The sequence below is a fragment of the Pteronotus mesoamericanus genome, unplaced genomic scaffold (assembly GCF_021234165.1).
Source record: "Pteronotus mesoamericanus isolate MK-2021 breed Mesoamerican mustached bat unplaced genomic scaffold, CSHL_Meso_final contig_41, whole genome shotgun sequence".
NCBI lineage: Eukaryota > Metazoa > Chordata > Mammalia > Chiroptera > Mormoopidae > Pteronotus > Pteronotus mesoamericanus.
This window is the reverse complement of record NW_026555152.1, coordinates 10,409,763-10,422,798: the sequence shown is the minus strand read 5'-3', so window position 1 is coordinate 10,422,798 and position 13,036 is coordinate 10,409,763. Positions and strand designations below refer to the sequence as shown.

Sequence of the window (13,036 nt, the reverse complement as noted above, 5' to 3'; positions counted from 1 at the left end):
CGAGCCACTCGTCTGGAGTGAACCTGAAGAGGGTCTGCCCCGCTTGCTGGCTGTGTAAGCAGAGGGATCCCCTTAGGTGGGACCCACCTTGCAGGGGATCGCCATCTCTTGGCCCTTCCCCTGTGTCTCCCGGCCCCTTTGGTCAAGATCATTCACTGAGTGATCGCAGGGGCAGCCCTCCAACGGCCTTCAGGTCAGCAGGGGCATGGGCCCAGCCTGGGGCAAGTTCACGGTCACCTCTCTCCTAGGGCCCAATGTCTGCTCACCTCCACCATCACTGTGAGTGTGAGTGTGTGCACATGCACACACACACGTACAAGAGTGTGCCTAAAGACGAGGGGCACCCCCGCAGGGCCCTCCCTGCCGCGCACAGCCCTGTGGGTGGCTGCCCATGCCGTCTAAAGGGCTCTGGCTGCCTGTGAGGGCCTGGAAGCCTTTGCTGAAGCCGCCACCTTTGGTGACTGCCACTAGCCTGTCAGCTGCCGCAGGGTGGGCCACTTCAAGCTGGGCGGGACTCTGGTTCTCTGCACGGAGACCAGAACCAGGCCAGCCAGAGCCAAGACGGGGAATTAGCCTGGGCACTCCTTGAAGAGGTCATGAACAGCTTCCTAAGCGGCCATGGATCCCTAACTAGGGTTTAGGAACCCCCAAGCTGGGAACCAGATATCACATTCCACATGCTGTCCCTGAGTTGTCAACCAGAAAAATAAGAAGGCTGAGTTCTCTCTAGAACTGCGGTTTTTTGACAGAGAAAAAGAAATATATTGAGATTACAGAGATTGAGTTGGGGAGAGCTAGGGTGGGAGGAGGGAGACAAAAGGGCAAGGAGCTTCCTGATGCCATTAAATGACAGAACATGGGCTGGTCTTGCCCACGTGTAGGACAGGTCCTGCTTTGGACAACGGGTGAGGCTAGGTCCCAGAACTCTGCAGCCGCCAGGAGAGGAACCTCTGGACACTATGCTCTACCCGCCAGACCCAGCCACAGACCACCATGTGGCCTTGCTGTTCACATCCCTGTTTTCCACTGTGTCAACTGACGCCCAGGGGAACTGGGCAGTGCCCAGGGATGCCCCAGGGACTCTCAGCTACCCGCAGACTCTGGGCCCATAAAGGGGAAATTCCAGCTCCAGTCGGAGAGCCTGGCTCAGCCATGTCCTGTGGCATGTTGCTGCTCTTTTTTGTTAGGATAAGGAGCCGTAAGAGTCCATCTCCGCGGCCGTCATTAAACTCAGCAAGATGAGATGGTTAAATCAATAGCCTCCCAATCTTTACCGAATGCTTTAGGAAGGGGCCGTTGCAATGCCAATATTTTTGTGCCCCAAATGGCATTCCTTGAGTCTGACTTCCCCCTTGTTTCCGTGCGGCGTGGAATGCTGCAGCAGCCTGCCCAGAGCGGAGCGGAGGCCCGGGAGGCACTCCCTGCACGTCTCCTCTTGACGGCTCACTCCCCCTCCAGATCGCTCCCCTGTGACCCAGCTTTCAGCCAGGGGGCTGTTCATCCTTGGGGACCCTCAAGGACCCAGATTGGACAGCTTTCTTGCCAAGCACCTACCTTGGCCCAGGAACAAGCTGGATGTTTTTACATACATGTTTTGATTTGCTCTTCACAGCAAATCTGTAAAATGTATTATCTTCGTTTTGCAGATGACAAAACCAAGACAAGTTCAACGACCACAACAAGGCTGACGGCTGACGTGGGCAGCAGCTGCGGAGCGGGAACTCCCCCAGGCCCTCCAACCCCCAAGCTTGTGCTCTTCCCACCCAGACCCGGTACAGTGACACCTGATAACACACTTGTGGTCAGGACAAACCTAGATGATGTCTAGGGAAGCATTCTGCAAGCTGTGATGCTCAAAACAAACAAAAGGAAAGGTGTAATTGCACCATGCTGGTCTCTGCCCCTGAGCGCTCAGCCCAGAAAACACGCCCACCCTCCATTTGGTGAAAATCATTAGTCACCTACGTGTGCGGTCATCCACGTCGTACCGGATGAATGGCCAGAATGCTCTTTCTCCCCACAGTAAGTCTAGTTAGTCACCAAGGCCTGTCAGCCCTGCTGTGGGTCTCTCAAATCTGTTTTTTCCTCCACCCCACTGGCACTTTTGAGGGTTGCACCACCTCTCACCCAAATCACTGAAGCAGCCTCCCCCTGAACTCCCCACATCCACCCTGTGCCCTCAGCCACTCTCCACTCCACAGCAGCCACGACGGTTCTCAAGGGCGGGTCTGAGCCGGTCCCACGGGGTTCACGCCTCTCAGTGGCTCCCATCGCTCTTCGCTTAAAGCTCAAACTCTCACCTGGCAGCGGCTGCTGTCCCCAGACAGCCCCTTCACCTTCTGTGCGCCAGCCCCAGTGACATCAACAGGACACGCCTCCCTCCACTCCTGGCCTGGTTAACTCCTCCTTCTTCAGCTCTCGGCTGTGACGTCACTGAGCTGGGGGGCCACCCAGCGCACATCACCACCAGAGCCTGAGTTGCCATCCCAGTTACTCCTCTGCGAGCACAGGGATTGGGCCTGGGTTGTTCACCACTGTATTCAGGCTGCTCGGCACAAGCTGGTATTCAAAAAGTCTCAATGTGGTAAACATCTTGTCTGCAAGCCCCGGATGGGCCATTTTAAGGACGTTCCCACATGCACACTAAATCTGTTGTGCTGTGGCTCACAAACCATCCTATCTCACTTGGCCTTTGCTGGGTGCCAACGGGAGGCAGGACCTAACCCATCACTGCACACAAGAATGGGGGAGGAAGGGAGGGACCCCAGAGTCATCTCAGCCACCCCATCCCACGGGCTGAAGAGCCCAGGACCCATTCCAGGATGCTCTAGCTTAGTCTCCAGGGAAAAAGATACCCAGCTCTGTCCTCCCACGGACTCTCCTCTCCTGCCTAGCCAGGGTGGCCTGCCTTCCACGGCTTTAGCTCATCTGACCAGAGCCCAGTGCCCACAGAGAAGTCGGAGCACTCCAGTACCCTGGGAGCCAATGGGTTTCACTCTGTTCCCCAGAGGCAGACAGCACAGAGACCCAGGGGCCACTCCAGTGGGTGGGTCCACAGGCTGAGGGGCCAGGGTGAGAGGGAGCACAAATGGGCAGAGAGGAAGTAGCTTCCACCCACATCCCTATGACTTGTTTGGTCCTCAGAGGATGATGGAGGGGCACCCGTCCCTTAGCCATGACCAACTCCTGATCCCACAGCCACAAGGTCCCCTCTGGTAAATCTCCTTGGATAGGCACTCAAAGACCTCATTCCAGCTGGACCTTTGACAGATGGGTCACCTCAGACTCCTCAACCCTCAGCAAACCCCTGGAGGCTTTAGGACACAGCAGCCACAGGATGGGACCCCGAAGATTGATGCTCTGGGACAGCTCCATGCCCACCTGGCCTCACCCGAGGAGGAGGGAGGGAGCCAGACCTCCACGCATGGAGGGGCTGAGAGATGTCTCTCCTGCACCCATCACACCCATGCTGCACACTCGGCCCTCATTCCCAGCCCCCCCAGCCCGGTACATGAGGTACAGCAATGGCCCAGGGCAGGATGACATCTGAGCTTCTCTCATCTGCAACCTGTCACCGTGACTACGGCCACCAAGGAAGCTGGGAGGCTTCTCCTGTAGTGAAGTGGCAGAATCAGTGGGCTCACATGGTTTCAATGCCTCCCTCCTTCCCCGCTGACCACTCCATACTGACTCGGTGTTTCTGTGCCCATTTGAGGCCATTTCAGAGCCACCTAAGAGAGTGCTGCCCAGGCAAAGTCACACTGCAAGGCCCCCATGCTCCTGGAAGAGACATCAGGCTCAGATGAAACCCAGGGCCATCAGAGGGACTGGGGAGATAGTGTACCTAACACTGACAGTCCCTGCTCCCCGGGTAAGCCATGAATGACTCGTTGCTGTCCCCCTCCCAGCCCACTGTGGGTCTGGCCCACAGGACTGGTGGTCTGGGCAGGACAGACATGCAGGTGGGAGCTTGGCTCTCAGGCAGAGGGTTTGGGCCACCTGGACAGGCCCTCAACCAAAGCTGCACCATGTCACCGGGCAGAGAAGGCGTTAGGATTCCTCAGGCACCCACAGAGGGCCCCCACCCCAACCCAGCATATCTGTAACCTGGGCCCAAGAAGGAGAGATGAGGTCCCAGCTATGGGGTGTATCTTGGACAAAGAGCAGAATTGGCGCTTGATACCCCCAGGTCTCTCACAGCAACTACAGCATGAAATCAGTCAGTCATGGTTGAGTGAACAAACACACCAGAAAGAGACAACATCCTTGTGCTTTTGACACATCATCAGTTTTTATTTAAAAACATGCTAAAAACATGGCGTTCAATAAAGCCAGGACCAGGATGAAGGAAATGCAGAAACGGCATCACAAGCAGAAAAGTGCATTTGAAACCAACAGGCGTGCTACCCTGCTCTCCCGTGCTGCTCCGGGGCTGGGCCGAGTGTGGGCACAGCCCCAAGGCCTTGCCCTCAGAGTGCTCCGTCGGGGCAGGGAGGCCAGGCTCCGCCCCGGACTACTGCTCCGCTGCAGGATGAGGAGGGAAATGGGAGGATCGGAACAGGAGCAGCCAGACTCGGAAGGGCCGAGGGACAAAGAGCACACCCCATGCACCTGGCCCCAGCTCCCGTCCTATGCCAGGTCCCTGCTAGTTAGCACCTCCACCAGTGGGTGGGCAGGGGGCCAGAGAGCCAGGGACAGTCATTTCCATCTGACTGCTCTTCGGCCACTAAAACAAAGAGGGATGGCCACCTAGTTCCAAGTCACACCAGAACACCTGCGTGAGCATCCCGGTGGGCTGAGCAGGGTTTTCAGAGAGCGAGCCCAAGACGCAGGCGCAGGCCCGCAGGAAGAGGGCAGGCAGTGCTCCAGCTGAGAGCGCAGGGAGACTCGCGCTGACACCTGCTGCAGCAGCGCTCAGCCCCTGCCCACGGGGCCTCCCCTGAGATGGCTGCCGAGAACGGCCACAGCAGGCATTCCCTTGAAGTTGTCTACAGGACCCTGACCTTCTGAGCCTTCTGTAAACTGCCTGCAGCAGACCTGATTAAACTAACTCTGACTTTCATAAGGGAAGCCACGACTGAGGCTTTCTGTGCAGTGGGGGCCCGACAAGGGGCTTGGGAGAGCACCTGGGCCCACGCACAGCACCTTCCGCCCAGTGCAGACTCAGTCAAATGAGGGAACCATTTGGCCGAGTCTGCCAACCAAGCACAGGGTGAGGTGAGAAGGGAGTATGGAAACTGGACAAGGCTGCGTGAACAGATGAGTGAGGTGGGGGGCTCGCAGCAGGAAGGGGGTTTGTGGCAAGGGCTGCAAGGCCAGAGGATGCCCCTGAAGCCCCAGAAACGAGACTGCCAGGGAGACTACGCAGCCCCCACGGTGCTAGGCTTTTGCTGTTGATTTTAACAAAAATTAAAAATTGCATTGATAGGCATAAACAAACCCGACCCACCCCCACCCCCAGCATAAACTCATTATGCACCAGGTCCCGCTGTGCAACCTGAATGCTTGTTTGCTGAGTGTCTCTCCACAATGGCCCGGCAGCACGTCTGCTCTGAGCTCGGCAGGTTGGGGTACCTGGGGAGGCAGCTGAAGCTTCTTATCAGGAAGAAGGGCCAGAGGACCCAAAGACAGTTTTGCTCAAATGTGTGCTTGTCCATCCTCCACCCAGGCCCCACCCTCCCCACGCCCACATCTGCACCAGTGCTCCTGTCTCGGGGGGTGGCTTTACTGCCCAGCTCACGGAGGCTACTCTACTCCCCACCCTCCAAAAACGTGAATCCTGAGCTCACCAAAAGTTCAATACTCCTGGCCCTGACTGTGCTGCACTTATGGTTAATGATGCTGGCAGGGTGGCCAAGTCTCAGCTCTTGGAACAGACAGGTGGAGGCCAGAGAGATGTGGGCCTGGTGGGGAAACTAGGTACGGAGCCAAGTGGTGGAGGAGACGGCAGCCACCTGTGGGGCCCCACCAGGGGAAGTGCACCGGGTGGGTCCTACCTCGCTAGTGGGGAAGCGTTTCAAGCTCCGTCCCACGGATTCTTGACTTTTCCCTAAACTGCAAATGCTCACTGAAACCAGCCTCAGTTCAGGTGGGACACCCCGCTGCAGTCCAATGCCCCGCCCACCTGCCAGGTCCTGCCTCAGGCTGCCTTTGTCCTGGCGCTACTTAACAGCATCCAGTCTGACCTCCTTCATTTTCTGTACTTTTTCTTGGGGTCACAGAGGATGTGATGATTACCACCCACCTCACCATGAATGAACCCCGAGGAAGGAGATGAGGGTCCTTGGACCTGGATGGACCTCTCTCCCTTCCTCCCAGCAGGAAATCCGCAGCCCCGTGAACCCGGCTGGAATGATCGTGGGCACCGTTTCCACCCGCCCCTCCTGACTGTCAGGGGTCCTCTGCCACTGTCCAAGCAGCAAACCCTCAGGAGAGCTTCCCCTTCCAGAAGCAGTGTGAGAAAGTGAGCAGCAGCCGAACTAGAGGTATGTGTCTGAGAGCTTCTAGCAGGAATGTCTGTGAAATCACTGGGTCTGCAGAACCTGTGGCGGGAAGGCCCGCATGGGGGAAGGGGAAGCCTCCTGTGCCAGCAGACGGCAGGAGGAAAGAAAGGAAAAAGAACAACTGCTCATCGATGAAGTGGAACGACCCACGACTGCTCCAGCCATGTTCCTGGCAAAGCACTTCACCAGCCACCCCCCCACCCCCGCCCCGCTCTGGCCTCTTGCACCAGCATTCGCAAACATATCGCTCCCGTGCAGGACACTCCTCCACGTTGCCTCCCACTCCTCCATTTCACCCCCTCTTCCGGGTTCCTGGGCCACAGACGCCCCGGGCCAGGGCCAGCCCTCCTCTCAGTGTGTCCTGAGTGCAGGCTGGCGCATCTCGCCTGAGCACCTCCTGAGTGTTGCACAGTGGTTTCTCCTGATTGAAACCAGACGACGTCCTCTCTCCCACCCATCTCCCACCCTCAAGGAAAAAAAAAATCAAACCGTTACAGAAATCAACGCAGTAAAAAGTTATAAATCAGAAAGCTAACCCTAAACTTATCTGAGATAATATTCCTGAATAATCGTAATCAGAGTAAAATAAAATAAAAAAGTTACACTGTAAGGTATAAAAAGCCTGGGCAAGGTGCTCCCTGGGACCTTGGCTGGAGGCAGCCTCGCCCCTTTCCCACAGGGTGGCCTCTGCTGGGCAGTCTCTCCACCGGGAGCGAGCCTCTGCTGCCCCCAACGCGGGCACAGCGTCAGTGTGAGGAAGGGCGGGTGGACACACGTCAGTGCTGGGGCCTCCTCGGGCATGGCCCCTGGCCCACCCTGTCTTCTTTGGCAAATACACAGATGCAGGAATCCAGGCACCCCCAGCACCCCAAGGTCTCTGTGCCTCCTCCTCCCTGGCCCTCCACCCCAAGAAGGCTGGGGCGGGGTGGGTGGCGAGGGCGGCTGGGGGAGGCGGGGGCAGGGGGTCAGCAGTCTGGAGTGCGGGCAGGCAACACAAAGCTCAAATCTCCTTCCCTGGCACAGTGTCCGCATGGGGGCTGGGGCTCCCGCTGGGGCTCCCGCCGGCGCTCAGGCATCGTACTTTTTACCAGTCCGGTGGATGTGCTGGAAGAGGGTCATGGAGAAGGCCATGCCCAGAATCTGAAAGACACGGGGAAGGGCCTTAGACAAAAGCCCCATGGCTGGGATCTGATGTGGGTCACCTAAAGCAAATGGTACAACCACTTGTGTGCTTGAAAAACGCTGATGGAATGAAGACCAGAGGGTACAGAGGAGGGCACACAGCAACCAGCTCAGGGCCACAGAGATGAGCGCAGCTCCTCAGAGCTGTCTGTACAGAATGTAACCTCCCTAATTCAGAGTGCTGCGGTGAATGCACAGCGGACCTGGCCTGAAATGGTAGCTAACAAGGGAGTGAGGAAGAGAAAAGAATGCAGCAGGAACATGAAAACCCCGTGCTGTCATTTCTGTTTGGCTCTGGAACACACGACACACTGTCTTTGGCTGCAACAGACGCATCTTACTAATGATGCTTAGGACAACCTCCTGAATCCTGAAAGGCGGTGGTGACCCGGAGCAGTGCAGGAGGCTGGAGGTGGCCAGCCTGCGGCCTCACCATCACCACAGATAGTGTGCAATGAGCACAGGCCATAAAGCAGGTGACCAGGGGACACTGTGCCTCTCATGGCTCTCCCGCTCAGGGTTTAGGCATAAAGGGAGGAGGCCGTGGCTGGTGAGCCCCAGTCCAGGGTTCTGGTCCAGGTGCAGGCCTGAACACAGGCAGACCTGAGATGAGCCCGCTCGGTACTGAACAGAATCCTGCTTCCTGTGAGGGCGTCTCACATCAGAGCTCTGTGAGAATGACAGCAGGCTCATCTGCTGAGTCTGCAAGCACTTGGATAAATCAGACATGATCAGGCCCCCAGGCCCAAGAGATTAGGATAAAGATAACTTCGTAGAGGATGTCAACCATTTTCGCAAGGACCTACCAGTCACGTTCAAGTACTCCAAGAGGGATCAGGCCTCAGAGACTCCCGCTCACCAGGGACAGGAGCCATATGTGACGGGCACAGGAGTGGGCCTAGGAAATGCTTGTCCCTAGAAAGGCCGGGGGTCTCTTGTTCCCAGCCAGCTGTGTCAGCCTCAAGAGAGGCAGGGATTCCCCCTTCTCACCTCTGCACCATCTATGCTAGGCCTTACAAAGAATAACTGTCATGAAGTGCTTGATAACAACAGCTAATGATCACTGAGCACTTCCTGTGTGCCTGCTACTGCTCTACGCCCTATGTTACGCATACTGAACCATTATTAAGGGGCATGATGATCATGCCCCTTATGCTGATGTGGAAATTAAGGCACAGAAGTTAATCAATGCACTCAGGTCAAATGCGCCTAACAGATGGAGAGACGAGGTCTGACACTCATGGAGTCTGGACCATGAGCGCGTGCTCACAGTCGTTATGGAGGACTCAGGTTTCATTCAGCTCAATCACAAGGTAAACATCCCCGTGGAGTGGGACAGGTGGGTTCGCCAGCACAGCCACACATAGGCTGCATGCAATGCCAGCGTCGAGCCCAAGGCTCAGGTGAAATGCAAGGAGGCCGTGCTCTGTGGTGTCTGCAGGGTCAGGACAGGCACCGGAAGAGGCCTCAGAGCGGAGCAGGGAAGCACAGGGACATCAGGCTGCCTGTGTCAGAGGTGTGAGTGCCGGGTGTTTGCTCTTCTCCAGCGGGGATGCCACGGGGCTGACGGCCCACCTTACCTGCATAATAAGGATGCACATCCCCACTGTGCCGAGCACGTGCTTGTTGTCATCAAACCACATCTTTACCTTTTCATAGCAGCCCTAGGGAGTGAAGACCACAAGGTTAAGGGCCTGGCATGACAATCAGCACCCCTCCTGCCCAGTCCTCACCCACTTTCCCCTCCAGCCCTTTCCTTGCTCTCTCCTCCTGTCCCTCCCTGACGCCCAGCCTGGTCCTCCCGCCTTCGCGCAGGCCTACCCTGCCCAGGCTTCCACCTACAATGCCCCACTGCACAGCCTCAGACCCCTACCCCCCCATGTCACTCCCAACTGTAGGTCCAGGCTTCCCTGCACCCCATTTTCCACCTGCCTTTGGCATCAGTCCTGTGTGCCTCCCACCCTCCTCCACATTAAGCCCACTCTTTGGTGCCCCAGGACACCCTCCCTTCACCCGTAAGCGTCCTCTTGCCACCACACAGGCTCCTAGGAGAAGGACCCAGGGAAGCAGCCTCAGGTCTCACCGTTCTCCACAATGGGGTGGTGCTGTTGCGCCCGCAGCCCTGGGAGTTCTCCATGCAGCAGCGGTCGGGGACCGTGTTCTCACCCAGCACCGGGTACCAGTCTGTGTAATCAGTGACGCCACAGCAGTGCATCTGTGGGTGAGGGTGCAGAGTCAGACACGCTACAGCCGGCCACCCTCCTCTGAACCCTCCCTGTCTGGGCCAACTCAGCCTCACAGGGCTGCCACACTGGGGTCCAGCAGAAGAGGAAAAGCCCTTCTTCTTGTCCCTTCTTTTGGCCTCAACCAGGCGCCCAGGGGGAGTACGTGACAGCTACTTCCTGGAGGCCGGCACGGGGAGACAGGAATGCTGCCTGCCCATTGGAGCTGCGCGCTGGGCAGGAGTGCTCAGCCCTCTGAGCCCCACCAGCACCTCTGGCTCCGTGCTTGCTGGGCAGTTCCAGGCTGGCTGCCTGCCCCTCCCCCGAGCTTACCATGGGACATCCAGCCTATACTGACTTGTTTTCCTCTTAGAACAAGAGCGTCTTTGCCTCAGCCATGACCAAGGCATATCTGCTGCTAAAATAACTTCTGTCACTCATTCTAAAACTTCAGAAAAGGACTTGGATGGTCTGCCCTTCTCAATTACCCATCCTTCCCAGCTCCCGGTGCCCACTTAGCCACTGGCATTGCTCCCTCGGGCCTCCTGCACCTGGGTCCTGCCCGGCTGCCTCCAGGCACCTCCTTGTCCCTCTCCAGCTGTATCCCACTGTACTGCACCTGACCACCTGGCAGCTCTCAGTTACAGTTCGGAGAGCGCAGGCACCTGACTCGGTCCCCCGGGCGGCCGCCACCCCCGGTCCAGCCTGCTGGCCCCGCTGCGTGCAGTCAGCAGGGCTGCCCAGCCCTCACCTCAGCCTGGATGATGTTCCAGGCATTCTTCAGCCCCACATTGTTCTCCGTGTTGTACAGCAGCAGGCCTTCTTTCAGGTCCTTCTTGGCGTTCTCGTTCACCTGTCAGGTTGAGGCGGACAGACAGGACGGTTGGGACCGGGATGCAGCCTGCCCAGGTCAACTAGAACTGCCAGCTGCCACTCTTCCAGACTGGGGGAGGGCCCTGGGGGCGGGCTCTGCAGGCTCAGTGGGAGTAGGGTGCTGGGGCAGGGTGCGTTCACACTCTCAGCTTCAGCCTGTACCCACCGACTCCCACGGGAGCTGAGCCCTTCAGGCCAGGGCTGTTATTAACACTCAGGGGCAAAGAGACCAGCCACATACAGAGGCCACTCTGCCACCCCACCCATAACATCTTCCCCTACACCGCCCCTGTCAAAGGACACCCCAGGAACCAGAGAATGGCAGATCGGTCATTTTGATCTTAGGCCCACCCCTTGCTAGCAAGTAACTTGTCTCTGCTTTATTTGTAATATATTGGAATAATAATGTCTACCTGTGGGTTCTTGTGAAGATTAAAGGAAATAATTGTTATAAAGAGCCAAGAACAGGGCTAGCATAGAGGGATCTCTCAATTTTATTATTTCTTCCCTTTCATAAATGCAAAAGAATTAGTTTCCAATCCTAATAATGACTCAACCTTTCAGTGTGGCCTGGGCAAGTACTTCAAGAACCCAAGGTAGAGAGAGCAACTTAGCTCCTGGATACGTGCACCGAAAGAGCCTATTAAGCCCTAAAAGACTGAATGCTCGGCTAGTCATTCTTGGGAGCACCAATGAGAACTTCTCCAAATTGACTGGAAACTATCTAGTCTAGCAAGGTTGCCAGGGGTCACCCCACCATGCTGCTGAACCGCGCGGTGCAGCCTGGGAGCAGTCGCTCTATCCTTAGAGATCTCTGGCAAAGAAAGTGTAGCTACCCTTCACTGTTAGCCCTACTCATGGTGTCACCTGCAAAGTGCCTGCATGTTTCCAATGGGTTATCCTCAAATAAACCAGCCCAACCACTTAATGAGGTCTAAATCCCTTCTGCAAGTGGTCAGCACAAGTATGCCTGAATGCCCCCAGTGATGGGGAGCTCACTGATGTGAGGGGCAATCCATTACCCACTCGGACAATGCGGAGGACTCCACTTCCTGAGACGACACAAGTAGTGAACCATCCCAAGTTCGCCTTCCCCCCGCTGCCACACCTGCTACACCAAAACCTTTCATGTGGGCCTTTCCTAGTTCTCTTGGTTCCATTCTCCTTTCCTCACAGGTACTACCTGTCAGCACCTTCCCTCTGGCCGGCCCAAGTCTGGCCCAACCCCAAGGACAATGAAATTCCATAAGCCCCCTCCATTCCTGAAGGCTTACCTTGTCCATGTAGACAAAGAAGAGGATAAGTAAGATCAGCTCTGCTAGGAGGATGATCAACAGGACGATGAAAAACTGGAAAGAGAAGGTACAGGTGTCGTACATCATGGCAGTTGTGGTCAGGAGTGAGGCACAAACAAGGACAATGTCAGAGACAGGCGATGTCAGGGGACAGGCAACGTGTAGCCAGGGCTTCCCCGGTATGGAGAGGTTACCTACTTTCTGAGGAAACCCATGCAGATAGGGGAGGTATATTAAGTAGATGCCAATCAAGGAGTGACAGAGACAACTAGGGCAGAGAGAGTCGATCCTGAGGAAGAGGAATGTGATTGGGCCGAATAAATAAATAAATAAATAAATAAATAAATAAATAAATAAAAACATTCTAAAAGCAATTTCTGTGGGCTCAGTTAGCTGATGTTCCCAGGCCTTGCCTGTCGCTGTGGCCCAAACTGTGATCCAGAGTTCAGACGGTTGGGGGTGTGGGGTCCAACTTACACTGAGGAGGAGGCACTTGTTTTCCTTGATGGCCCCCAGGCAGCCGAGGAAGCCCGTCACCATGACAATGGTGCCTATGGCGATGACTAGGTTGGCTGCTGATAGCGAAGGGAAGCTGGGAGAGAAGGTGGCAAAGTTGCCTTGGGACACGGACAGCCAAATGCCCACTCCGAGCAGCCCACAGCCACAGAGCTGTAGAGAAAGGAAAACCTGTTAGACTGGCATTGCCGGTGCATTCACCGCTGGGGGACCTGAAAGACGCATATCCCCACCCCCTACTCTGAGACACTGGGAAAGGCTCTGAAAACTGGGCTACTGGTCAGACACGGTCACGGCCTCACATCATGTGGGTTGTGTGACCCAGACAATGCCCTTAGTTTCTCCATGTCTCAATCTCCCATCTGGCAAACAGGGTTATACTACTTCACTAGGGTCACTCTGAAGGTCAAATTAAATGAGACAGACAAAAGCATGTGACAAATAT

General features: G+C 56.3%; 1 protein-coding gene across 4 annotated transcripts in view; it reads right to left on the bottom strand.

Moving 5' to 3' along the window:
- Nucleotides 1-4,284: 4,284 nt before the first annotated feature.
- TSPAN9 (tetraspanin 9) overlaps nt 4,285-13,036 on the bottom strand; it is a 200,490-nt gene continuing 191,738 nt past the window's right edge. For 3 of the 4 annotated variants that reach the window (XM_054577209.1, XM_054577210.1, XM_054577208.1), the window contains 6 exons: nt 12,553-12,744; nt 12,055-12,129; nt 10,659-10,760; nt 9,769-9,900; nt 9,266-9,349; nt 4,285-7,643 (listed from right to left, as the gene is read on the bottom strand). In XM_054577209.1, coding sequence (XP_054433184.1) covers nt 7,572-7,643; nt 9,266-9,349; nt 9,769-9,900; nt 10,659-10,760; nt 12,055-12,129; nt 12,553-12,744 — 657 coding nt within the window. In that variant the 3' untranslated portion in view covers nt 4,285-7,571. The remainder of the gene's footprint in view (nt 7,644-9,265; nt 9,350-9,768; nt 9,901-10,658; nt 10,761-12,054; nt 12,130-12,552; nt 12,745-13,036) is intronic. The other variant, XR_008529445.1, reaches the window with a different exon arrangement.